Source organism: Hesperophylax consimilis, chromosome 24 (assembly GCF_061612785.1).
Source record: "Hesperophylax consimilis isolate HC1 chromosome 24, BYU_Hcon_1.0, whole genome shotgun sequence".
Lineage (NCBI taxonomy): Eukaryota > Metazoa > Arthropoda > Insecta > Trichoptera > Limnephilidae > Hesperophylax > Hesperophylax consimilis.
Genome location: NC_142859.1, coordinates 21,336,190 through 21,362,889, shown reverse-complemented (window position 1 = coordinate 21,362,889; position 26,700 = coordinate 21,336,190). Strand labels below are relative to the sequence as shown.

General features: G+C 31.6%; 2 protein-coding genes across 2 annotated transcripts in view; one reads left to right on the top strand and one right to left on the bottom strand.

The window, feature by feature from the left end:
• LOC149412079 (patj homolog) overlaps nucleotides 1–13,683 on the bottom strand; it is a 96,578-nt gene extending 82,895 nt beyond the window's left edge. Inside the window, exon 1 of the mRNA XM_089646379.1 lies at nucleotides 13,389–13,683. Coding sequence (XP_089502505.1) covers nucleotides 13,389–13,394 — 6 coding nt within the window. The 5' untranslated portion in view covers nucleotides 13,395–13,683. The remainder of the gene's footprint in view (nucleotides 1–13,388) is intronic.
• Nucleotides 13,393–26,700, top strand: part of LOC149412078 (putative gustatory receptor 28b) — a 149,380-nt gene continuing 136,072 nt past the window's right edge. Inside the window, exon 1 of the mRNA XM_089646294.1 lies at nucleotides 13,393–13,485. Within this exon, the coding sequence (XP_089502420.1) occupies nucleotides 13,393–13,485 (93 nt within the window). The remainder of the gene's footprint in view (nucleotides 13,486–26,700) is intronic.

Here is a 26,700-nt window from a genome sequence, read left to right as displayed (position 1 = left end):
TACCGCTATATCTGGCTACCCTAACGGTGGATACATTCTTCTTCCGCAGGAGAATTATTGCCAACAAGGGATGATTTATTTATGTGTGCGATATTTTCTTTTATAGGCAAGTTTTATACATATTTATTCTTTACCGGTAAAATGTTTATTTATTTATTTATGACGGTTGTAAGCCGTATCTCTTATTTTATCCGGCGACCCAAATTTATTTTAACGTTTCATTCTATTTTTTAATATTTCTCTGGTTTGATTTTACCGCATGATTTTAAAAAATAATTGAAAAACACTAATATGTCAAGAAGGTACCAAAGCACATTTTTCAACCTAATTTAAAAAAAAAAACGAAGTACACAACTCTATGATTATGATAAATTCTACTCATGGGGAGTTGAGAAAATAATTTCCCTCAGGGTTTATGTCATCTTTGGGGATGCTGTGTGTGGGATCTTTTGAGGAGACGAAGGATTGAACATGAGTCAGAGGGTCGAACCCATATTGTAGGTGGGAGGAAACACAGAGCTGTTGAACTCGAGAACGAATGGTGGAAACGAATTTAGAAAATAAATATTTTTGCGACTCTGCGGATATTATCCCTGGCTGTATCCATCTATATATATCTTGAGCATGACCAATTACCACTCCTAGAGACATGTGCCAGTATTTTTCTGATTATTTTATATTTTACTAAACGGTTACATGCCTAATAATGAGATTATGGGTCAAATAAATGTATTAGTACCAGAGTCTCACTCTCGAGAATGTCGTCATAACCTCCTTTACTGCGGAGCGAGCCGCATCAATTTGTTTACGAGCTCACCCGTAGAGAGCCACGTACTTTCTAAATGCAGTTGATGAAAATATCGATATGCATTTTACTTCCTACAACGCACTTACAAGGTTTTTGTCACTGCATATACATTGTTAAAACTGTACAATTATAACGACTTAGACCCCAATATGTAATGTTATTAAAAAATTGTACAAATTGAATAAAATACCCATACATTAGTGATGTTTTAATGTGTATATTTATATTACGAAATAGTTGCCACAAATAAAGTTTCTCGTTTACCTAAGTGAGTAGGTATAAACCCAAATTCATTGCAATACTTTCTCACAAATATTTAAAAGAGGGGGTGGTGAAAAAAATTAGAGTATAATTCCTCGTTATTGCATGTTTATTCGAACTGGAACTGGAATATTACCCATACAATATTCTTAATTTTCAAAAAAAAAATTTTTTTTTTTTAATTGCTTTTCTAATTTTTTAAATAAATTTAAAATAAATCAAATTTAATAATGTTATAGTAATTATTAAGTTCTGCAAGTATTTCTGTTATTTTTACAGTTTTAATGTGACAGCTGTTTCGGCTTTTGAGGCCATTATCAAACTGCTTTTCTAAGACAAATTTAAAACCTACATCATACACAGGCATGAGGCGAGGAAAATAAATAAAATAAGAATCCCCTTTTAAAAAAACCCCAGAGTCAAAAGTACTTGATGTACGGAGCACAACTACTCCCCTTTTTTACATCCCTTAAAAAAGAGAATGTTGTGTACTTCATGATGAAATAATGCTCACTTGACATTCAAAATGAGAAAAAGTCTAAGTTTGATTTCGAAAAAATCTGTATTAAGCTCGTCAACTTATAATAATGGTTGCATTAATTTACTGAAACCTACAACGACTAATTTAGCCCCTTGTCTAGAATAGAATCACCTCGTTCCACCGTTCAGAAGTGAAACGTTATCTCAAATAGCTTTGGCAATGCTAAATGACCATATTTGAATATGCAGTTCATTTATATTACCCATGTACTACTTTATCCTTTCTCTCCAAACGATTCACATCGACGACCATCACAAAGAAATCCAATATTATCAATATCGTAGTTCCACTGTTTCCACGCAATCTAACTTTATTTTGTCACGATATAAAGAACTAAGTAACATTGTATTAACCATTATCGCCACTCGCAGGGGAGTAGGGTCCCCCATCATACATATTTTCGTAAATGTGTGCCTCCGTGTATTCTCGGTACTGTCCGAGATTTCGCTGGGGGTGACATACACTGGACTGCTGCTTATAGTTCACGAGGTACCAGCCACTACGGGACCTAGGTCCACCACGAGTCTAGTTACGTAATTAAAAATAAATAAAAAAATCAAAAATACTTGCAAAATGTCAGGAATAAATTGAATATAAAGTAAATTATATGTATAGTGGTACAAACTGAGTTGAGGTGATAATTATTTGTTGAGTGAACAAAGATGTACGTTACCCCTGTGGTTTTCCATGTTGTTGAGTTATTTAAAAGTGTATGTCTACATTATAGTTAAGATTACATAATTGCGACAAATGAATGTTCATTTTTTTTAACTGATAATTACATAAAATATTTGGTTATTGAACTAGGCACTAAACATGTATTTAGTTAAATAATATTTTTTATTTGACTTTTTTTCATGTTTTAAAATCTAATAAAACTAATTTCTTATTATTTTTTTGTTCAATATTTATTCTCCGAATGTTACATAATTTACAGAAAATATAGTAATTATTTTACCTAATTTTATACATAGATGCACCACCATAATAAAACTAGGATTGTATTTATGGGGGATGTGTCATTTTGTTTGTTATTTTTATGTAATATGTAATAGTATTCAGTTTATATGACCGGTCGGTGGCCGAGTTGACATCGCGTTTGGGTCCCACCCAGGCGTAGTGTGTTCAATTCCTCGGCTGGCTAAGTCCTCCATCACAACACAAGCAACATTTTCAGCTTACTGTGGTGGTAGTAGGAGATTTTCAAATATTGTCAGGTTATTCGTAACCCGGGAATGTTTGTCTTTCTTTAAAAAATAAATAAATTATTTTGTCTTTTAAGGTGAAGTTTAAAATCTTTGTTTTTATTTACTCGAAGAGATTTTTAGTTGAATTGCCCAATTGTTTTTTTTAATAGTAATCATTTGTTTTATAAGGTGCATATTTATTTAGAATACAATCTTTTTAAATTTTTAATGTTGCATGATAAAAGTACAATTATTTAGTTTTCTGACTTTAAATTCTTTAAACCGAATTTCTGATGAATACGTTTATAATTTAAATAGAATTGTTTTTAATACTGAATTTTGTGCTATAGAAAGCGGTTATGTGTGTTTTTTCCCACCACTTCCACCCCATCCTGTAATGCCATACCGTATTAGTGATTGGCAGAGAGCAAAGTATGTTATTCTGAGTAAATCTTTATTTATTATTTGTCTTACACATCTAAAGATGTATGTTACTTTCCTCTTTGTGTTTCATTCATTCTGTCTTTGAGTATGTGTGTGGACTATTTTATGTATAGATCTACTGTAATGTCTAGGTATTATTATTTCGATTTTGTTGTTATTGCTTAACTTATGATAAGTCTTTAATATATTTTACGAAGGTTAAATTTAAAATTTTATACAATTGGGTAATCAAATATAGGCTTAAATAACGGGTACCTAGGTCCCCCACGAGTATACTTGCATAGGCTGGAAATAGCGAGCGGTGCTAAAGGTTAATTATCATTTAAAAGAAATAATGTAGGAACCACACTAAAAACGTTAAAGATACAATAATAATTTTTCGTTTTTAAGAAAGCATAAATAAATTTCTGTATGCTTTTTAGACTGTCGCGGATTTCACCTAATGACTAGCAAATATTTTGTTTAAACAACAGACTTGAGTAGAACTTTCACAGATTTGTTCTTTGACGTTTGATGAACTGTTCAGATTCTGTGAAACACCTCTTCCTTGTAATAGTTCACTAAAAAATAATTAAAGTGGAAGAAAAACAAACAGCTGTTTCTAAGTGAAGCTTTTCAAAGATATCACTACCTATCGGAATAATTTGTACGTATTCAATATACACAATTCTAGTGTGAGTTATTCGCATCCACTCTAATTACGTAACATATATACTTCAGAAGACTTAAAGCAACCAATAATGCGAATTACACTCTATCAAAATCAATATTTGATAGACTATAACCCCGCGATAATAATATCAACGATCATACGCTGTGTACACTGTACCAACACATAACTAGTAAATTAATCTACGTGTTGTAATTTGAACTTATTGGTACGTTCTAGATTTCGATCAACTTGAAATGGTGACAAATTGCTTGGTAAATAGCTTGACTCGAAGACTGAAGATATTTATACTTTGAAACGCTTTATGCTTATGGATGGTATATTCAATATGGATATTTCGAAAATCGATAAATTTATGCGGGAATTTTATGGAGTACAAAATTATTTAATGAGGCAGTTTTGACTTAGCAGGAGTGCCCGGTTTCCATAGGTTGGGTTTGTCTCGGTCTTGGTGGCGGGTGCGTCTGTCCATTTACTGAGTGAGACTGGTTGAGGTAAACCTGTTGAACTCTCCAGAAGGACTCTCGACTCTGGACTCCTATACACAGATTCCTACCCAGCCCTCGTACCTTTCTTCCCAGATCTTCATCTCCTCCCTTTCCTTAAATAGCCCCTCCACACAGCAACCTCAAAGATGACACAGGCATTAAGAAAAAACAATTCCTCCCTGTATGGAGCGCGCCTCTTGTGGCGAATTTTTTTTTAAAACATGAGACAAAAATAAAAAAAAACATTAGGGCAGGGTCACAAAGATTTTGTTTTCCGTAGCCGATGGAAAACATATTCCCAATATTAACAACCCGACCCAATTTATTTTCGGTCGGGTAGTTTAAAAACATTTTGTCACTGAAGACACGACTTTGTGTATAAAAAATCTACGATCCTCGTGATTGATTGCAAAATATGAAACTGAAACTAGAACGTGTTGTTTCACGGAATTAGAAGAATTAATTAAATTTCAAAGCTGATTTGCAAGTTCTGTGAACGTTCTATTCAAGTTATTTTATTATATATCGTTATTTTCATTTTTCACTTCACAAAACTAAAATCACAACATAACTAGAATAGAACATTCACAGAACTAGAAAACCAACATTTAAAATTGATGACTTGTTCAAATTTTGTGAAACAATCCGTCTTTGTTGTACAATTAAAGGGATATAAAAAGAATAGCGTTCAATTTTTAACGCTATTGATGCAAATGCATCTGAATTAAGGCGAAGCTTAGTGCCAAATCACTATTTTGATTAATCTTTATAACTAATTGGTGTACATTATGAATACCAAAAAATATGCTTTAGATAAGTTGAAAGTTTTCCTATCGTATTGTTTGAATAGAATACAAATAAAATAATAAATTACACAATAAAAAATATAAATGTAAACTACTAAAAAAAAATTTTTTTCAACAGAAATGTATGAAAACATAAAGGAAACAAATTTAAAAAAATACAGTTCTATAGCTAAGATTTTCTGTGACAGTTTCACTTGATAAAAGTTTTGCTTTCTAATAGATTATTTACACAATAAATAAAAATCAATTTTGTGCTTGAAATTCAACGTTTCTGGACTCCGTTTGTCAAGCAGTTTTAATGCATATTATCTGCAATACAGGTATACCAAGAATATATACATTTTTGTCTTGTAGCTTTCTCTTTACTGTCTAAATTTCAAGTCAGTATCCACCGATCTTTCCAGTGATCCTGTTATAGTTATATACTTTGAACTCACTGTAGTTACATTAATACAAAAACATAATCACATTTTCAAAATTCTCGTATGGATCTACATCCATAAAATATCGGATATCATTATGGAACGTAAGGAACACAATTTTATATTATTTGATAACGAAAAAAGCGGTAGCCTACGTCAAAAACCGCCGAAGGTCTCAGTATAGTAGAATGGGGTTGCTTCGGACAAGTCAAATTGGACAAATGTACGAATCAGATGTACTGTAATGTATTAAAAAGAAAACTAACTTAATGTAATGTAATTGTAAATTTAATATTAAAAAAAGAAAAAAAATACAAATATTTTTACATCGCGAAATTGGATAATTGTACAATATCAAAGCCTACTATTAAATGCAAATTTTTAAATATTTTAAAACATTATTTGATGATGTGGACTTAACTGTGTGCTTTACTAACGCTGAGGTCCCATTACAAGCTTATATCCATAACTTTAACTATGCTCACACAAAAAGCAAACATTAAAAAGTCTTTTTTTTAATATTTCAGTAGACCTTGTTCAAATATGGTAAAAAATAAGACATTTATCTAAGACAGACTTTGTTTTTTCTAACGATATACCACTACGCCGCCGTCGCTGTGAAATTTTGTAAGACTAAATGAAATCCCATGATAAAAAAACCTATTTAGTTAAATGACGGCACTGCCTGTTTAAAATATCAAGATGATAGTTATATTTGATTTAAAATTTACCATTTTCACATTTTGGTGCCAATAATGATCATTTGTTATCACATTTGAACAGAAATCAATTAAAGAATTATCTGACTAGTTATTATTTTTTTAAATTTTGATTAAGTACAGGTATTTGGAAAACAAATATCTTCGTGGTTGGGTATGATTTGAGATTTTCACGGACAACCGTATTAGAGTGATTTTTTGGGGGTATTATGCCGTTTTGCGGTTGTTAATTTTGGTTCCATGATAACACAACACAGTGATAATTCAACACACATTTAAAAAGTGATATAAAGTCATTAAAAACGATGAAATTGTTTTAAATTTAAACCTAAAATAACCTAACATAACCTAACCCACTTAACCCATTTAAAAAAGGTTTGTTTCATCACTTTCCATGAATTTATATAACTTTTGAAAGATGTGATGAATTATCATGTTGATGATTTATCCGGTCACCGTTAATTTCATATTTGTTTTAACAATACACTTTTACCAATATCATTTAAAGTCGTTTTTTGAATATGATGAATTATTCAATGCTCTAAAACGAGTCAGTAGCACTAAGGTATCCCCAATTATTAATTAGAGGCTTTAAGGAGTGGCGAATGAAAAGAGATTGGAAAGAAGAAGACGAGGAGGTGGGTACCTGGCTAATACATATGACATTAAATACGTTTACAGTCTGAATTTCACCAGGGCATATAGCACGATCGACTGCAGATCTTTAATGAAGAGACAACAGTTCAGGTCAACTAAATTAAGAACATTAGTCGTAATGAAAATTTGTTGGTTCGTTGGCGATCTGTAGTCATGTTCGGGAATGATGACAAGTTACCGATATTATCGATTAAACTTTTGTCGATCGATGGTGCTCGATACCTTGGACACTAGTAAGAGTATCAACTACTTTGATATCATAGTCTTTGATAATGATATAATAATGTAATGCATAAATGAATACTACATAGTCGAAGTAAACTCTATATGGCTTTATACGTTTGCAAAGTATGATTGTTTGATATGATAATGCCGGTGAAGACTTTTGTATTTCTTGTTAGGCATGTTGGCTGCTGTATTTGTGATTTGATAGTGTGACATTACACAGATAATAGATTAATAATTTTTTTTTCATATGTTGAACCCTTAAAAACAACTCGTTATTCTGATAATAGATTTACACTATGCAATTAAAGTAATTCTGTAATCTGATAATCATTTAGGCTATTTATAGGTTTGTACAGTTTGGCATTACCGGCAATTAATTCTATTTGTGATTATTATTATCATAATGTGTCTTTATTGTTTTATAATAGTATAATTTTTTTCGTACCTTTTGCACCTATACTATACCTTTTTAGTTACTCTATACTTAAAACTTTAACTTTTTTTTAAACTTTATGTTAATGGCACATGTTGTGCCGTTTGTATTTAAATAAATACATGTGTTTCATATAAATTTAAAACTTAATTGTTAAGAGGAAGCTACATGCAAAAATTTGTACATTCTTGGTATACCTTATATTGCAGGTAATATGCATTAAAATCGCTTGACAAACGGAGTGTACAATCGTTCGATTTCAAACACAAAACTGGTTTTTATTCATTTTGTATATAATTTTATAAGAAAGCAAAAAAAAAAGAATCAAGTGAAACTGTCACAAATAATCTTAGCTATAATACTGTATTTTTTTAAAGTTATTTCCTCTATGCGTTCATACATTTCTGATGAAAATATTTTTTTTTTCGTAGTTTACATTTATATTGTTTATTGAGTAATTTATTTATTTATTTGTATTCTACTCAAGCAAAACGATAGGAAAACCTTCAATTTATCTATAGCATATTTTTTGGTATTCATAATATACACCAATTCGTTATAAAGATTAATCAAAATAGTGATTTGGCATTAAGCTTCGCCTTAATTCAGATGTATTTGCATCAATAGCGTTCAAAAATTGAACGCTGTTATTTTAATATCCCTTTAATTGTACAACATAGACGAATTGTTTCACAAAATTTGAACAAGTAATCAAATTTAAATGTTGGTTTTCTAGTTATGTGAATGTTTTATTTAAGTTATGTTGTGATTTTAGTTTTGTGAAGCAAAAGGACAATAACGATATAATAAAATAACCTTTTAATAAGGTTTTATTTATTTTCTAAATAATTTTATAAGAAAGCAAAAAAGTTAATCAAGTGAAAATGTCACAGATAATCTTTGTTTCTGTTGTTAATAGTTGTTTCCTTTACACGTTCATACATTTATATTGAATTTTTTTGTTGTTATTTACATTTATATTTTTTATTGAGTAATTTTTTTTTATTCTTCTCAAGCGAAACGATAGAAAAACCTTCAATTTATCCATGTACACCAATTCGTTATAAAGATTGATTAAAATAGTGATTTAGCAATAAGCTTCGCCTAAAGAAGAGTATTGTTGTCCTAAATCTAAAACTAATTGTTTGAGAATGTAATTTTAATTTCGCAATACATGGCAACCCCACGAGAAACTGTGGAAATTTTAGAATTCCAAAAACAAACTGTCGGTAACCCAAAATAACAAACTGTCGGTAACCCAAAATAACAAACTGTCGGTAACCCAAAATAACAAACTGTCGGTAACCCAAAATAACAAACTGTCGGTAACCCAAAAGAACAAACTGTCGGTAACCCAAAAGAACAAACTGTCGGTAACCCAAAATAACAAACTGTCGGTAACCCAAAATAACAAACTGTCGGTAACCCAAAATAACAAACTGTCGGTAACCCAAAATAACAAACTTTCGGTAACCCAAAATAACAAACTGTCGGTAACCCAAAATAACAAACTTTCGGTAACCCAAAATAACAAACTGTCGGTAACCCAAAATAACAAACTGTCGGTAACCCAAAATAACAAACTTTCGGTAACCCAAAATAACAAACTGTCGGTAACCCAAAATAAAAAACTTTCGGTAACCCAAAATAACAAACTGTCGGTAACCCAAAATAAACTCTATTTTAAAGGATTTAAGATTTTTAATGAACTACCGACAGATGTTAAAGAAGCTAAAAGCCTTGCTGATTTTCGTGAGTTGTGCCTAAATACTATTAAGAATTAGTTTAAGATGTATTGTAAAGTGTCCTTAATGTCATAGAAATCAGTTTTCAAATGGTTTATACCTATATAAGCGTCCCGAACCACCCCGTTCTACGGTACCCACCCAAATATACGAGTTTTTGAAAAACGTGTTAGTCGTTAGTGGATAATATTTTTTATTTGGTTGAAACGGGCGAATGTTTGCCGATCACAATCAGCTGGTTTATATTCGGACTGGTAATCAAAAGGAAATCCGTGTTACGATTGAGATAAAATCTACGTAATTTAGCCCCGGTATATCGTTAGAGAAACTTTATTTTACTTCTGGTTTTATTTTTCTGTTTTTAAAGTGTTTTCGGTTTTATTGTTGTTTATGTTCCTTTCCAAAGCTTTTAAACCATGTTGAAAGTTACATAAAACGTAATAATCTAAGTCAGTACAATTTGTTCTGGCAAAATACATGTGTTACTATAAAAAATATCTTTATTGTACAGAGTTGGTCACGGAAACAGAGTGGGCGAGTGGTTGGAATCAGAAAGTGGGTCTTGATTTGCTTATTAGAATGGGAAGTTTAGCTGTCGCGATGTCATGAAACATAGAGCATTGTACCTTCACTCTCCGGAGAAAGAATTCTCAGGAGTTACATGAGACCCCTTTACATTGCTTAAAAGTAACAGAATGGTATGCAATTAGGGAGAAGGGCATTATCGGCTCATAACTATTTTAGGAATATAACATTTCCGGGACTGTTAAGGCCCCGTAGTAAGCGTTCAAAGATGGTCTGAAAATGAGATATGTAAATACGAATGACAGAAGAAGTGCGCTAATATTAAAAAAAGATAATAATTAAGCATTGTGAAAATATTTAATAAAACACTCGTTTGAAATACAGCAAAAATCCCTCGACAAATGCTATAGTTGCATTTACAAATACGTTGTGAATTTTTCATGCCTATAACACAAATAACAGAACAAAAGATGTTTTTAATAATTTTCGGAGCTTACTTTGCGATATTTTTCTATCGATGTAATTTCATATAATTAACGTTTCGTTGTAACAAATGTATAGATATTATATATAAAAATAAAACATATGTAATTCCATTTGCAATACACACAAAAGACATCCCTAAAAATTTTAACATTATCATTCATGACAATTCCAAAATACATAATAAAAATTACTGTCTCCAAAACTGCACAATACTAAAAAACACAAACACAATCAAATATCTAGGAGTAATTATCGATAAAAATTTGAATTGGAAGGAACAAATATGTCAAATTGTAAAAAAAATCAGAAAACTGATATATGTATTTTTAAGAATCAGAAATTTTTTGTCTTTAAAAAACCTATATTTAAAATATTATGCCTTGGTCCAATCAACGCTACAATATGGTATCATTAGTTGGGGATCCACATACAAAACTAACCTTACTCCAATAGAAGTGGTACAAAGGTTAATAATTAAAATAATATTACGAAAACCTTCCGATTACCCAACGGATCGATTATTTGAAGAATTTCAAGTGCCTTCATTTAAAGATCTTTATATTAAAAATGCACTAATTCAAATCATAAAAGAAAAAGACAAGTATCAATTTCTAACTGAGAACCGTACTAGACTTAAATATATTTTTCCATGCCCAAAATTAAACACTTCCTTTGCACAAAATTATTACACTTACCGGGCAAGAATTTTTTTCAATCGACTACCTGAAGAAATTAGAAACATTAATGATAACATCAAAATAATAAACACTGTAAAAAAATATTTTAAAGACAAACTCACAAAAAATAAAAATGTTTCCAATTGAATTAATCTTAAGAATAACTCACTTCATGAAAAATAACTCACTTCATTTAAATAAGTTTAAAATCATTTTACTTTTAATTACATACTTATTGCAATAAAACAATGTACACTCCTCTTCCAGCCACAAGCTAATGCTTCTATAGAAGAGGGGTCCTGAAATATTTTATCTTATATTGTAACAAATAAACAAAAATGTACTTATATAATAAATGTAATAAATAATAAATAATAAAAAAAAAATATTAAAAAATAACATATGTTTTTTGGGAACTTGAAAAACTTAAAGAGTTAACGAGAAACTTTATAAACATCGGTAGAATTGGATATGCACTTTACGATCTTCTTCCCAGAACTTCGACGTCGCAAATCGGTAATGAGGAGAGTATGGTTTCTAAAAGATGGCGCAACTGCACACATAGCTCTTAATTCAATGGCTGTTTTACGGAATCAGTTCCCAGGAGGCCTTATCTCCAGATATGGCAATATTCAATGACCTCCTCGCTGCCCTGATCTAAGTACATGTGTCTTATTTTTGTGGGAATATCTCATGTCCCGAGTACATGTCAACAAGCCTGACTGCCTTGAAGATCTCAAGACGAAAATCCAGGGGAACATCGCTTGGATTCCAAGTCAGATGTTAATTGACGCAACTCAAAGTTTAAGCGACCGACTACAATCATGCATAAATATAAATGGCCAACATCTGAGCGACGTGATCTTCAAAACGTAAACAAAATGCCAATAAAAAGTTACTAACGTACGATATATTTTGTCATAAATAAAAATATTTTTAAGATGAAAGCGATATAACACAAATTTCACATAGAAAAAGCGATATAACACAAATATATCTCCGTTGAAATTAGGCAATGATATACGGTTGTGTATAATTTAAAGATGTGTTTGGTAGGTTAGGTTAGGTAAGGTTAGGTTACTAGTTTAACACAAATATGACGTGAAATTTGTGTTATATCGCTTTTTCTATGCAAAATGTTTTCTGAATGGTATTTATGGTATCTGTCCAGAGCGTGTACCTTTCAACGGAGATATATGTTTAATAGGTACGCTTTTTCTGATATTTTTATATACCTAAGGCAAATTCATCCAGTGCCATTCAGCGTCATTTTATTTTTTCGATAAACGAAAGGTTCCCGTTAAGTTCCGATTCTAAGTCCATTAAAGCATTTGAACAATTTATGATCAATAGAAGAGGACAACTACAATGGTGTTAAGTTGGTCAGCTTATTAAAATTTAGTAGAAATGTGAAACGCTAAGGGAATATGCGAATAACAGGGACCTTTCACATCAAAAAACCTTTAAAAAAAATTATGTGATACCTCATAAGAGCACCCCTGTCTGTACAGATTAAAGACAGGGGAACTATATCGCGACCCTATTGGGCAGCGCTGAGATGCGGGTTAAGGCAGGAGGTGTAGGAAGGGATTTATTAATACGAGTTTCGAAGAGACCCTGATTTTATGTAAGAGTAAAAACAGATGCCGGTAACTCCTTCTACACACGAGCTGACTTACACAAAGCTGAGTCAGCAAAACGGCCAGTGATCGATGTTGCTAGCTCAATAGAGCAGGCTCCATTGAAATACCTGTAGAACAGACTCAGCACTAGAGATGGCAATGTATATCAAAATTTTCAATCCGGACCGCACTCCTTTTCACAGAATCAGGTAGGTCAAGTATTATGGGGATACTGGGCTGGAGTGGCTCTAAAATGCAATTGTTGGGTGAGCTTGAGATTTGTACAGGGCTAGCAGCTGGTCACTATTGAAGAATCTGCAACCCCTGTACAAGTTGTCCTGTTGCTTGTAAGCCGGATTTACAAGGGCTTCGATGGAGCCCTGAAACTTGAACCAGTCTGATATACTCGTACTTACGCTGAATTGATGACATAGTTTTTTGTTTATTATTTCTTCATATTGTATCATTTTTCACAAGCAATTTAATTTTCATTTGAATTTTTGAGATTCAACTGGGCGTTAGTTTGTGTTCGTTGTAATTTTGGTCAAAAATATAATTTCATATTTTTTTATGTATGTTTTTTTTGTTTTTCAATAATGTCGAATATTTTGAATACATTTTATTCAACTATAAAGGAAAAAGATTTGAAATAAAGTTTTTGTCACTCACCACCATGTTGTGTTTGATGGAGCCTCCCCTCCCCTGCTTTCGCCGCTTCCGCTTCCCCTGGCTCGGATATCAGCTGACCTTGTCGTCCATCGCGACGGTTAGTGCAGCGCCACCGCTTCACTGCATGCCCCGGCATCGACCGGGACACAGCCTGACGATAGTGCTTTTGCCAATCCGACTGCTAAACCTACCATCTTACTTTAATAGAATCACTTTACCGAAACACTTATTAAGTATAATCACTAATTAAACTTTTAAAAACACCGCAGTAAACACTTTATGATTGAACTAATGATTTAATCCTTTTATTTATTTGTATACTCGAATTATTTTTTCAGAATTTAATACTTAAATTTTTTTTTTTACTTTTTGCGTCTGATGCAGGAAATCTGAAATGAAAGTAATATACCTTAAATTATGTATTATTTTTTAAGGAGAAAACACAAATACAGACGGTGTCCAATATACCAAAAAATATAAAACATTAACCGGAGAATTCCCCTACATCCTAATTATTTCTTTTAAATTGATACTCATGACAATCAGACTGATATGAGCAGAAAACTAGCATTTTTTAGACAAAAGGGAGAAAAATATATATGATACATTGCAAAATAATAAAAGTGCATATTGTCTAAGCGAATAAATAAACATTTACGTCATTTTTTTAATGTGAATACCGCCCAAGATTCTAAACTGTTCCCGATCGCCTGGAGAGAGTAACACTATTCTTATTAGTGGTCTCTGGAAAAACTTATTGCACGAAGAAAACTTACTGGTATGAAATACTGTTAATTTACTAAAAATTGGCTCAAATTATTCTTTTTCCTGTTAAAAATAGGACTGCAGGCCTATAACGAATGAATTGAAAGAGTTCTTAAGAGGAAGCTATAAACAAAAAAATGTGTATATTCTTGGTATACCTTATATTGTTGGTAATAGACATTAAAATCGCTTGACAAACGGAGTCTAGAAACGTTCGATTTCAAGCACAAAACTGGTTTTTATTTATTTTGTAAATAATTTTATAAGAAAGCAAAAAAGTTAGTCAAGTAAAACTGTCACAGATAATCTTAGCTATAATATTGATTTTTTAAAGTTATTTCCTTTACGAGTTCATATATTAAATATTGAAAAAAAAATTTTTTTAGTAGCTTACATTTATATTTTTTATTTAGTATTTTTTTATTTATTTATATGTTACTCAAGCGAAACGATAGGAAAACATTCAATTTATCTAAAGCATATGGTTTGGTATTAATAATGTTCACCAATTCGTTATAAATATTAATCAAAATAGTGATTTAGTCATAGTAGTTTAGTATAAGTATAAGTCAAAAGCGAATGTTTTTTTAGGACGGAGGAACACGTGTTCATACGAATACTGCTATTGATATTGACGTACTGATATTTTCGCATTCCGTCATGATATCTATTAGGAAAGAACGCCTGTTTTCTATATATATAATAATATTTTATCAGGAAGTTGGCGTGCTATCACTTTTTTACATTTTTCTCCGTTTGAGTACATAATATTTCACACACTGAAAACAAACCACGATCTTACTTTTGCAATTCAAAATTTTCAAAACAGTCAATCACAAAAATGCATCACATTTGATAAAAGCTTGTACGTGATTTTAATCCTGAAACTGAAATCTAACAAAAAACTTGCAGATGCAATATTGTTTGATTCATTTGAAACAGTATTGCCACGTTGCTAGTAAATCCTGCTATAATCCTAAATGTTTATTCCTCAATGAGGAATGAGGATTGGAAATTGTTCCGTTTCTTCTCATCTTTGTAAAATTCACATGCTTGACTCCCCAGATTGTACATTCTGTGGTCTAAAAGTGAGAACTTTAGCTCACATATTGTTTGTTTGTTCCTCTCTAACCCTTAGGATGCTATCAACTACAATAGCAGTTCAGTAAAATCATGACTACATTTATGTGCACTGCAATGTGCTGTGTGTAGAGCTAGGTTTTATAAGTTTTTAACGCACTTTAATACTGTCCATGAAAATTCATCAGTAAATCGTTGACATTGTAGATGCCTGTCAATTATTTTTTAAATATGCTTTTCAATAGAATTTTCACTGACTTGGTATTTCTACATAAAAGTCTAAATGATTTAGTTGAAAGTCCGGTATTGCTAGAATTAATAAGCTTCCGAATTCCACAACGTAATACGATTTATTTCAGTGCATTAATTATGTGACATACTACCATATGTATTCTTCTTTGCCCAGAATACTAATGGATGGAAACAATTATACCAAGTCAGTGGACGTCTTCAATGTATCTTTAAACAAATATAAAATGTTGTTAATGAAGCAATTCAGCTATGTATTATAAGTAATTTATATTTCTTAATATTCATATGTGAAAGCCCCGAAAACAGGCGTTAATTAATAATTAAATAAATAAATATAATATTAGGCTTTGAGATATTTACAAAACAAATATCCTTTCTCAAAGCAAGCCTTCTAAGTCTAAACTCGACTCCAATCTTTTATAAAATTATGAAATTTGTCCTTATAAAATTAAAGCATAAATTCGCCTTCCCTCTCTTTAAAAAGTGCTATTATGTTTTAGAACCCCAATTAAGGGTTAAAGTCAGAAACATTTAAAAAAAAAACATGTTTCTTAATGTTTGAGTTTTTTTTGGTAAATATTTAACATAAATAATTCACTTACAAGAATTGGTATTATAAACAATATGACGGTGGAAAAAAATCCATTTACATACTTAACAGTTGACAGATCATTTCATTTCCACAAATTTATTGCTTATTTCCACATAGTATTTTAATTAAATTTACAATATTAGAACTTATATGATTCAGCTACTTCGTTTAAAAATACTCGCAGGACGCACTGGCATATTTTGAGACAATTATTGCATAGTCATTTTTAATACATATTTAATAAGGAATATCTAGTTTAAACTCAAAGAATAATCACTATCGACGTATGAATGATGGGATATTTAATCCGAAAAAAGAGCTGTGATTACAAAGATCTGCCTTGGCCGTGGGCCTTGGGCTTAGAGCCTGGGACATGGGACCTTGGGATTCTTTACTTTCTTTCCCACTCTATAATTATTCACTATCTCATATCAAAATAACCCTAGACGAGGTCAAGGTGAAGTTGAACACTCTCGATATCAATAAGGGTTCCGGTCCAGATGGTATTCCTCCACTATTCATTCGAAATTGTGCAGATCAACTTGCAGCACCTTTGCACAAATTATTCGTCAAAAGTCTGAACGAAGGGGTATTTCCAGATCTGTGGAAAGTTGCCCACGTCATTCCGATCCATAAGTCTGGCAGTAAAAACGATGTAAAGAACTACCGTCCTATCAGCCTTTTATCTTGTTTTGGCAAAATATTTGAGTCCATTGTATTTAAAGACATATTTAATCACGTAACACACATACTTAGCCCTTTCCAACATGGCTTTGTAGCTAAACGATCCACAAACACTAATTTAATCGAGTATATGGACTTTCTGTGTAAATCAATGAATAATAAAACACAAGCAGATGCCGTATACACCGATTTCAGTAAGGCTTTCGACAAAGTTAGTCACCCTATCTTAATGAATAAACTGGATAAAATCGGCATACACGGAAATCTGCTTCGTTGGTTAGAATCATATTTATCAAATAGAAGTCAATTAGTTACTATTAACGGTTTTAACTCTTCCCCAATATTAGTTACGTCGGGCGTTCCACCAGGATCACACCTTGGACCCTTGCTTTTCTTAATCTTCATCAACGACCTTACATGTAAACTCCACTGTAATTTTTCTCTATACGCTGACGACCTCAAGATATATAAAGCAATTAAATCTATGGAAGATTGTGAACTCTTACAACAAGACCTTAACACATTATCTGCCTGGTGTATTGACAATGAAATGGAATTGAATATAGCTAAGTGCAAAGTTATAAATTTCACCAAGAACACCAACAAAACTCTATACTCATATAGCATATGTGGTCACAATCTGGAAACAGTTGAATCGATCAAAGATTTAGGAATTATATTCGACAACAAACTAACGTTCAACCAACACATAGAATACATTGTAAATAAATCAAATAAAGTACTAGGTTTTATTGTAAGATCAACTAAACTGTTCAAGAACTCTAATAGCTTAATAATTCTATTCAATTCGTTAATCCGTAGTGTTCTTGCGTACGGGTCAACAGTCTGGAATCCACATTACACGACACAGATATCCCGACTTGAATCTGTCCAAAGAAAATTTACACGGATTTTGTCTTATCGATCAGGTGTCTACCATCTTCTAAATGGGTATGAACAAAGACTTACATATTTCAAATTAGAGAGTTTAGTTAAAAGACGAAATATAAATGACCTCTTAATGCTTTACAAAATTGTGAATAATCGTGTTAATAGTAACTTAGTTAATCAAATCACTTTTTACGCCAGGCCCAAATATACTAGAAATATGAACATATTTGGACCGAAATTTTTGCCAATAACACTGGATATTTTAATCCTATGTCTAGAATGTCTCGATCATACAATGATCTTGCTAAAATACACACTGTCATAGATATTTTTGCAAATAATATAACGTGTTTCAAGAAATATCTCCACGATTTCTGTACTTAAAAAAAAAAAAAAAAAAAATTAAATAAAAAACTTGTTTAGTGGTTTAGAATTTTTTTTTTAATGTGTACTCTTTAAATTTTTCTACTTATTATGTGCTTCAATCTTTGTAATTAAGTTTTATGTTTTGTATAATAAATACTGATATTGTTTTACATGTTTGCTTATGTGAATGTGCAAATGTGATGCTGCAGACACATTAGTCTAGGGATATTTATAATTGTACTTTTTTATTTTGTAAACCATAATTAATGTTTTTATAAATATCCTGTTTGTGTCTCGAATAAATAAATAAATAAATCTCTTTGAGATGCAAATACGAGTAGCAAAACCCTGCGGGACCAGCAAAATTAAATAGACAATATGAAATCATGTTGGAATGCAGTGTCGCAATGTGACTTAAAATAATTTATTGGGGTTAGTTGAAAATGGTTTTATGTCTTCAAGCCTTCGAAAACATAACTGCATATCACAAAGTCATTTACCCGAAACATGATATAATATGTAGGTAAGCAGTCCTAGTTGCTAAATATATGCTAAAAAAGTAAACAATCGACAAAATATGATAATACAAAAGGTTAAGTAGATGCACAACAGCAGTGAGCATAATGTATCGTGCTTTTGTATAACAGTCAGGTACTTGCCATCTTGGGATGTTGTGTTTTTCTGATAAAATCATCGATTAAAGCATTGGGATACACTGAGATTATATAACCAGAACAAGAAGGTTAGAGACTCAAAAGCACGTAAAATCGCCCGAAAAGAGTCTGAAACCGTAGAAAACAAATAGATACAAATAATTACAAAGGACATTTACGCAAAAAATGCTCAATATATCATGCACATTTCATTAGTGCCCGAACAGACGGGATATTTTCTAAACGGACTGATATTTTTATATTTTACAGCCAATTTTAAGCACAGAATTCACACACGGATTTGATCGGCGACGGCAACACACACACATCTTAAGTACATATGTACCTCATACAAACTAGGGCAAATAATTTAAACACAGCCGCTCCGCAGGACAATCGACTGTGAATGAGGTCATGCTCGACGAGCGGATCTGTCCGCCGAACAGATCAGTGAATAAATTCCGCACATTACACCGTGCAATACCATTAGTGCAAACCGCAAATTTTGATTTATATCCTAATGCCGTAAAATAATGTATGAACTTCATTATATTACCCAGAGTAACACTAAAACATGTTCTCTGAGTTAGAATTCTGAGCTAAATACTAGACGTAAAATACTTTTAATATTTATGTAACTAACGTTAAAAATAAATAGACACTGCCAGATATACAAGATTTGGAAAATGAGAGGCTGACAGGTAATTTTAAAGAATTCTAGAAAACTAATTAGATAATTATATTAGTGTTTAATCATTGAAGAAGAAGATAATATTAATACATCTAAAAACAACATGCATCAAAACAAGACACATAAAAATAAAAAGTTAACAGTTACAACTGGGAATCGAACACAGGATCTCTGCCTTACGAGGACAACGCCTTTAACCACTTGTCTATTGAAACCTAATTATTTTTTTTAATAATAGATAATTAAAGTTATATTTATGATTGTTACAATGGTGCACAGTCATGAGATATATACGTGCGAAACACTACCGCTACCAGTACCTAACACACGCATTTGGTTGTTATTTTGTGCATGAGAACCAACCAATCGTTTTGACGGCTCGTAAGGACGAGCAGTGAAAATGATTTTGATCAAAAAGATTTTGAAAGAGTTTTTGCATAAAAGGTTGTCCAAAAACTTTTTATTTATTCATTTATTTATTACAAAATAATAAATTATAATGTATTATTCCCAGTGAGTTTACAAAACTCATTTCGGGAGAGACAACATTATATAAAGACAAGATAACATAGATACATTAAAATACATAAACGTAGAAGTTATTTTGGAGCTTCAAAGAAAAAATGAGTCATTCATTAATAAAACTGCTGAGGAAATAGCTTTTAAGAGCTTTTGCCAATGTTTTTTTGTTCGTTGCCGGAAGTTTTAGATTACTAGATAATGCGTTCTATTGCTTATGTGCAATGTATTGTAAGGAGGTAATTCCAAATTTAGTCGTGTAAGTAAATGACGATAAGTGTATTTGATTTTGTGATCGTGTTTTGTGCTGGTGTATGTCGGAATTAAGTACTGGTTTAGTGTTGGTGTATGAGGAGTGTTGAATCATTTGTAGAATGGCAATTGTGATGTTATACTTTGGCAGAATCATAGAAGTATTTGTGTCAGTGAGTATATTTCTTTGACATGTGTATCCCATGGCAGATTATATATATTCCATACGGCTATATTTTGAATAACGTGTTATCGGATCGATTAACATACCAGCCTGATTTTGGTTTCCCTCCTAAAACGTTGGTTAAAATATAAAAGATTCAGGTTTACTGATTTTTTTCCTCAAAACCCCCCCAAATGACATCTCCTAAGTCACTAATTTGTGAAAAGAATAAAAAAATAAATAAAAACAAATATCAAAAATACATTAGTCTAACGCGTATTTATATTATATAATCTTTCGTAATGGGTTATGTCTATTTTTGTACGCTCTAAATCAAGTGTGATTGACAGATATAAAAATAGCACCATTAAATAAATCTCAATCGACAATGATGTCGACTGCTTTCACGTCGGCGTATTATTCACTCCACGTAATTACCGATCTATTTCTCAGTATCCCGCGGCGTCGGTCGCAAAACACGTCGGGTCCATGGACGATTCCCTAGCGTCGTTATTTACAATGGCCTTTGGTGGCCATATTGTTTTCATTTATGGCGGGAAACAAATCCCAGTGGAGACGTGGAAAAGTAATTATTTTAATAAATCACGAAACTAATTAAAATTTAACTATCGCAGTGTTTTGCGAAACAATTTTCTCGGTAAATGTTATGATGATAATAATTATTAGCAGTTAGTGTCGGGGTTATTAAATTTAATTAGAATGTTATTTTTATTCAGAAAGTTTTATAAATACTTTATTTTTACCACTAGGAAATTTGTGATGTTTTGTTCAAAGTGCAAATAACACGCGATGTTGTTTATTTCTATGTCATTTATTCCTCGGACAGCGAGTTTTTTTGGATATTTTAATTATAATATATTATCTCTTCAATGCATTTGGTGCCTAGTCAATAAGTGATAGGAAATTTAAAATAAATAAATAAAATAAATCGACTTCCTTATTTCAGATATAGTAAAATTTTATTTAAAAATAGTTATAAAATTTTACATATTTTACGTATTCATTTTTTTGTAATACTTTGTTTAAAATGTGATCGTTTTTTAATTAGGTGCTATGTTTTTACTCATCTATGAGCAATAATTTTAACCCGAAAAATCCTTTAAAATTTCAAAGCGTTGAAAATAAATAATATTTTTTTTTATTTTTTTTTATTAGTGTCTATTTAATAAGGTGTGATGAGATTTACATTATATAAAAATCTATAATATTTCATTCATATAGTTTCTTCTTAGTCCTCCTCACTAGGTAGTCCTATGCTGAGGCGGACTGGTAGATTTTTTTGATTTTCTGTTATTTAGTTTCTATGATGTTTTTAGTACATTTTCTAGTATGTCTGCATCAATTTCTTTCACCCATGTTTTGATTCTTTCCTTAAGCTTATTTATCTTTTCTATCTTTTTCAAACTTGGAGGAAGGATGTTGTAAAGTTTGGTTGCCAGATATATGTGGTTTCTTTGGCCAAAACTTGTCTTGAATTTTGGAACATCTCGTATATCCCTTTTTGAGGCTCTTGTATCATGTACCCAAGTTTCATTAGGAGATTTTCTGTTTTTAAAATGATGTATTAAAATATTCTTGGCATATATTTGTTTTAAATTTAGAATATCAAAACACTTGAAAATATCTTTTGAGGAGGTTCTGATGGGTAATTTTAGTATGGTTTTTATAATGTTCTTTTGAGCAATATCTAAGTGTTTCATATTATTAGCTGTAGCAGATCCCCATACTAGAATTCCGTACTCAAGACGGGAATGAACTAAAGCATAAAATACTTTTTTGATGTCTTTCCTAGGTAGTATGTTTCTTAGGTTTATATATATGATTTGATCAAATGTAAAGAATTTTTTATGTTCGGAACATAAGATTATTTCCACTAAATATTATTATAAATCTTGAAAACTGATATTCTTAGATTTTTACCTGTCTAAAGACTGATACATTATTCGTTTTATCACTCAACATTCATGACAACATATTTCATAAGACAAGCAGCTTCCAAAATAAATATTCCACGCACCGCTTTTACATTTTACTGTATCAGGATACGACATGTCACATATTATAAGGGTCGTCCCTGTCACAAAACGATGAATAATAGAAGTCAACTGACTCCACTGGGATTAGAAACCTCTGTACAGTAGGCGACACGGCGCCTAGCGGTAGAAATTTGAATGACAAACTGCTTTTAGTGTTGTGAGATGGAACAGATTTCATGTCGGTTTTGTCACGTGAGATTGTTTGCATGAATTGAATAGATATTAATCTGTTCAGACAGAATAATATATTTTTAGAAGTATTATACAGTTACATATGACCGGAGGAAATAGTGTCCCAATAGCTCAGTTGGTAGAGTGGTGCCCCGGTAAGGCAAGGGTCCTAGGTTCAAGTCCTAGACGCGACCGAATCTTTTTTTATGATTTCTCTTTTTCAAATTTTCGTTTAAAAATCGCTCATATTGTCTAAATATTACAATTTTAAGTTATTCCAAAAATAAATATTTTTCTTAGACTTTCAGATGAGTCAATAGATGTCGTACATTAAACTAAAACAGGATATATTTATCTAAGATACTACCTAGATTGCATTAATTGCATTGCATTTCGAGTTGAATCTTGCGATCCCACATAAAGATAGCAGTTAATAAAAATGAGCGATGAGAAAATGAAGATAATGATGGTAGTTTTTATTCTAAGTAAGATATAGTTTAATATAACCGAAAGAGATAGGTTCCCATTGTATGAGGCGGTAGAGTGGCGCCACACAGTGGGCTGAAAATCGCCTTTCATAGAAATGGAGACTTGAATTTTCAAGGGTATTTTTTTTTTGCTAGAAATGGATTCTGCTGATCATTACTATGCTATAAAATTTCGTATGAAGCAATTGCGTGTACAAATGAAGGAGTTATCATTTTTTTACGAAAAATTTGTATGGCACTGACATTAAAAATGAGGTTATCTCTAGAATCATAAAGTTAGCCATTAAATCCTTAACACAGATATACTACTATTTATTTGTATTTTTTGACATACTTCGTATTGTGGCGCAACTTGCGATTTTTTTTTAAATCCTCAAAGTTTAAAAAAACAATTTTTAATGTTGATGATTCGTTTTAATGCTTAAATGCTTTACATATTAGAAGGCTTGCAGTGTAAATAAAATATTGCAAACTAGACAAAGCATACTCATACGTAAAGCGTTTAAGCATTAAAATGAATCATCAACATAAAAAAGTTTTTTTTTTTTTAAATTTTGAGGATTTAAAAAAAAAATCGTAAGTTGCGCAACAATACGAAGTATGTCAAAAAAATAGTAGTATATCTGATGTGTAAGGATATAATGGTCAACCTTACGAAACCAGAGATAGCCTCATTTTTAATGTCAGTGCCATAAAAATTTTTCATAAAAAAATGATGATTCCTTCATTTGTACACGCAATTGCTTCATACGAAATTTTATAGCATAGTGATGATCAGCAGAATCCATTTCTAGCCAAAAAAAATACCCTTGAAAATTCAAGTTTCTATGTCTATGAAATGCGATTTTCAGCCCACTGTGCGCCCTGGCAAGGCGAGGTCTCTGAGTTCAAGTCCTAGATGGGACCAAATCTGTTTTATAATTTCTCTGTTTCAAATTTTCGATTTAGGATCGTTAATATTGTCTTCAATAATCAAATATTACAATTTGAAGTTTTACTCATTAAGTTATTTAAAAAAAAAATATATATATATAAAACCTAATGACAAAAACATGTAGATAGACGTGTACTATTTACATCCATCTTTCTAATTAGTAATTAATTTAGTAAAATAAAACCGGCCTTAAGCCAGGTTGAAGGCTGTTTTAACCATGCAAACGCAGTGGTAACAAGTCGACCGACATTACGCGCCGCGTTATATTTACACCGCGCTTATAATTAAGGTGGCAAATAGTAAATAAGTACGTATTTTACACTGATGGATGAATAATTGCGTCTTATTCCCACCCAGGCGTCGGCGTCGGGTGTTCAATTAATCTTCTTACTAAGACGCCCATCATTGGACAAGCAACATTTTTCTCTTATAATCGTGGCAGTTGGAGGTTTTAAAATGTAGTCATGTTTTGAGAAACAAGGGAATTTTTGTCTTTCTATTAAACAAGAACAATATGTATTCATATATGGACATACTCTTTTAATGTTCCTGCCACTGAGAAATCTATTGTTACGCGTTTTTCGTTTTATGCAAAGTCATCAATTATTCTATTGCAACAACAACATGTTACGACAATATGTAACAATATAATTCGAACTTTTTTTCAGTTGCCATCCAATTTCTCTACGAAGAACTGAATTTCTCGTAAAATCTATCCATGGCTTCATGAAAAATTATCTACAAACAATGACGTTTCAATATGTATAGACGCGCTGTAGAAATATCAATGTGGCGAGCGTACAAAATATCGATTGTAGTGCTTTCGATTTCGTAGTATTAGCACTAAAGTGTCACACATTGCGTAAGGTCGTGTACTACCTCCAAGTAAATTGCGTTCAAAAGTGCATAAATGCCGTCGTGTGTGATGAGAAAGTGTTGTTATTACTCAGCAAATATTAGTCAAAACCAAGTCATAACATTTCATTTGTAAATACACGCAAGTTATTTATTATTATAAAACATACAATTATTTTGAGATTTTCAGCGCTATTAGATAAAGTCAGATAGCGAACGTAGCAACACATTATAAATGTAATTATATGAAAGACTACCTAGGGCAGTTGGTCGTCTCATACAACATTCCGTATTTGTCTAAGCGTATGAGTGTAAGCCAGTAAGCGTATCTCATCATCTCAATCTCTCCCTCAAGCGACCTCAAGCAAAGTTTCGGTTCTGATTGGCGGTATATCTTCAGTATGAGTTTTATAGGAATAACAACAGGGTCTCAATTGCTCTAAGCCAGTGGGACTATGGAAGCCCCAAATTGGGAGGAGTGTTTGGGAGTAAAAATAGTAGAATGAGTAAGCGACGGGGAAGAAGAAAATTAAATATTCAAATTTTACTGGTAAACACGTCTTAAGCCATTTCAAGTAACTTTTAAATTCTGAAAATTCTGTGTCGTCCACTCTGGAGGGAATTGTTCCTTGATAAAGATTTACCTGATAATAGTCAACCTCCTACACCCGAAGATGGAACACATATTATGATGTCACTTAAAACCAGTGACGACACACGTAAGTGATATCAATACATTAGTAATATCTCAGTTACTGTCACAAGAAACCAGATACGACAAACAAAAACTCCACTTTGCAAATCACTTGTTATGTGTACAAATAATTCAGTATGAGTTTTTTCACAGAATTTCATCAAATTTTAAAAGAAAATGTCAGTTTTTCGAAAGTTCGATTCAAGTTACGTTATTAATTCATCACGAGCCAGTTGTTCACAGTACTTGGAAAATAACAACATCAATAGGAAGAATAGGAATTGAAAATTGGTGAATTGTTAAAAATATATGAAACAAATCGAAGTTTTATCATTTTTATACTTTAAATCTCTCCGTTGGATACCTGTATAACATTGATGTAGCTTTGAATTTGTCTTCGGTACAAAGGTTATACGACGCTCTCGATAGTGGGCTCTATTGAGCTATAATTAAGCATTGTTAAATATTTGTTTCAATCAAAATGTTGATCAAAACCTTATCTGAATCAATAGAGCGAAGATACGTTTCTGAGACGACGCGTGTGGTTTCACTGTATAGAAGTCCAGATGACATACTTTAACAGACCGTTCGCTTAACAATTTCATTCGTACACACCATAGACATAAGAAACACTTTGAGTGGATATCCTGTTCGTAAAGCAGCCCTACATTTTTTCGATTAGAATTAATTAATAATTATATATATAAAACTCTTCCGGAGAAAAAATTCTAAATGAAAGTAAAAACCCTTTGCGTAGTTTATTAGAAATAAGCGCACAAACAGACAGAGGCTGATAGCGACTTTATTTTAGTATAATAGAGAAGATAATATATAACCTGCCTCAAATTTTTGTAGTATTATTGATCGAAACTATATATTATTATAAAATTATAATATCTGTATTATATTCAACATAGAAAATTATGGCATAACTTTAAACAAGCTTTTATAAAAAAAGTGTTTTTTTTGTAATTACATTCGTCTTCGCGAAGCTTTGGCTAACCAAAATAATAAACGTTTTGAAAAAATATATTTGCTGAAAGACGTAAAGCTATAAAATTCCGCGGTGGATCACAAATTGCCAGAACAGAAAACAAAGCAGCAGAAACATTTTAATTTCGTTTGACGAAAATTTGTCAAAGCGAATGAAATTCGGCAGTCACGATGTTTATTTTCGAGCTTTTCCAAGCTATCAAAAAAGCTCT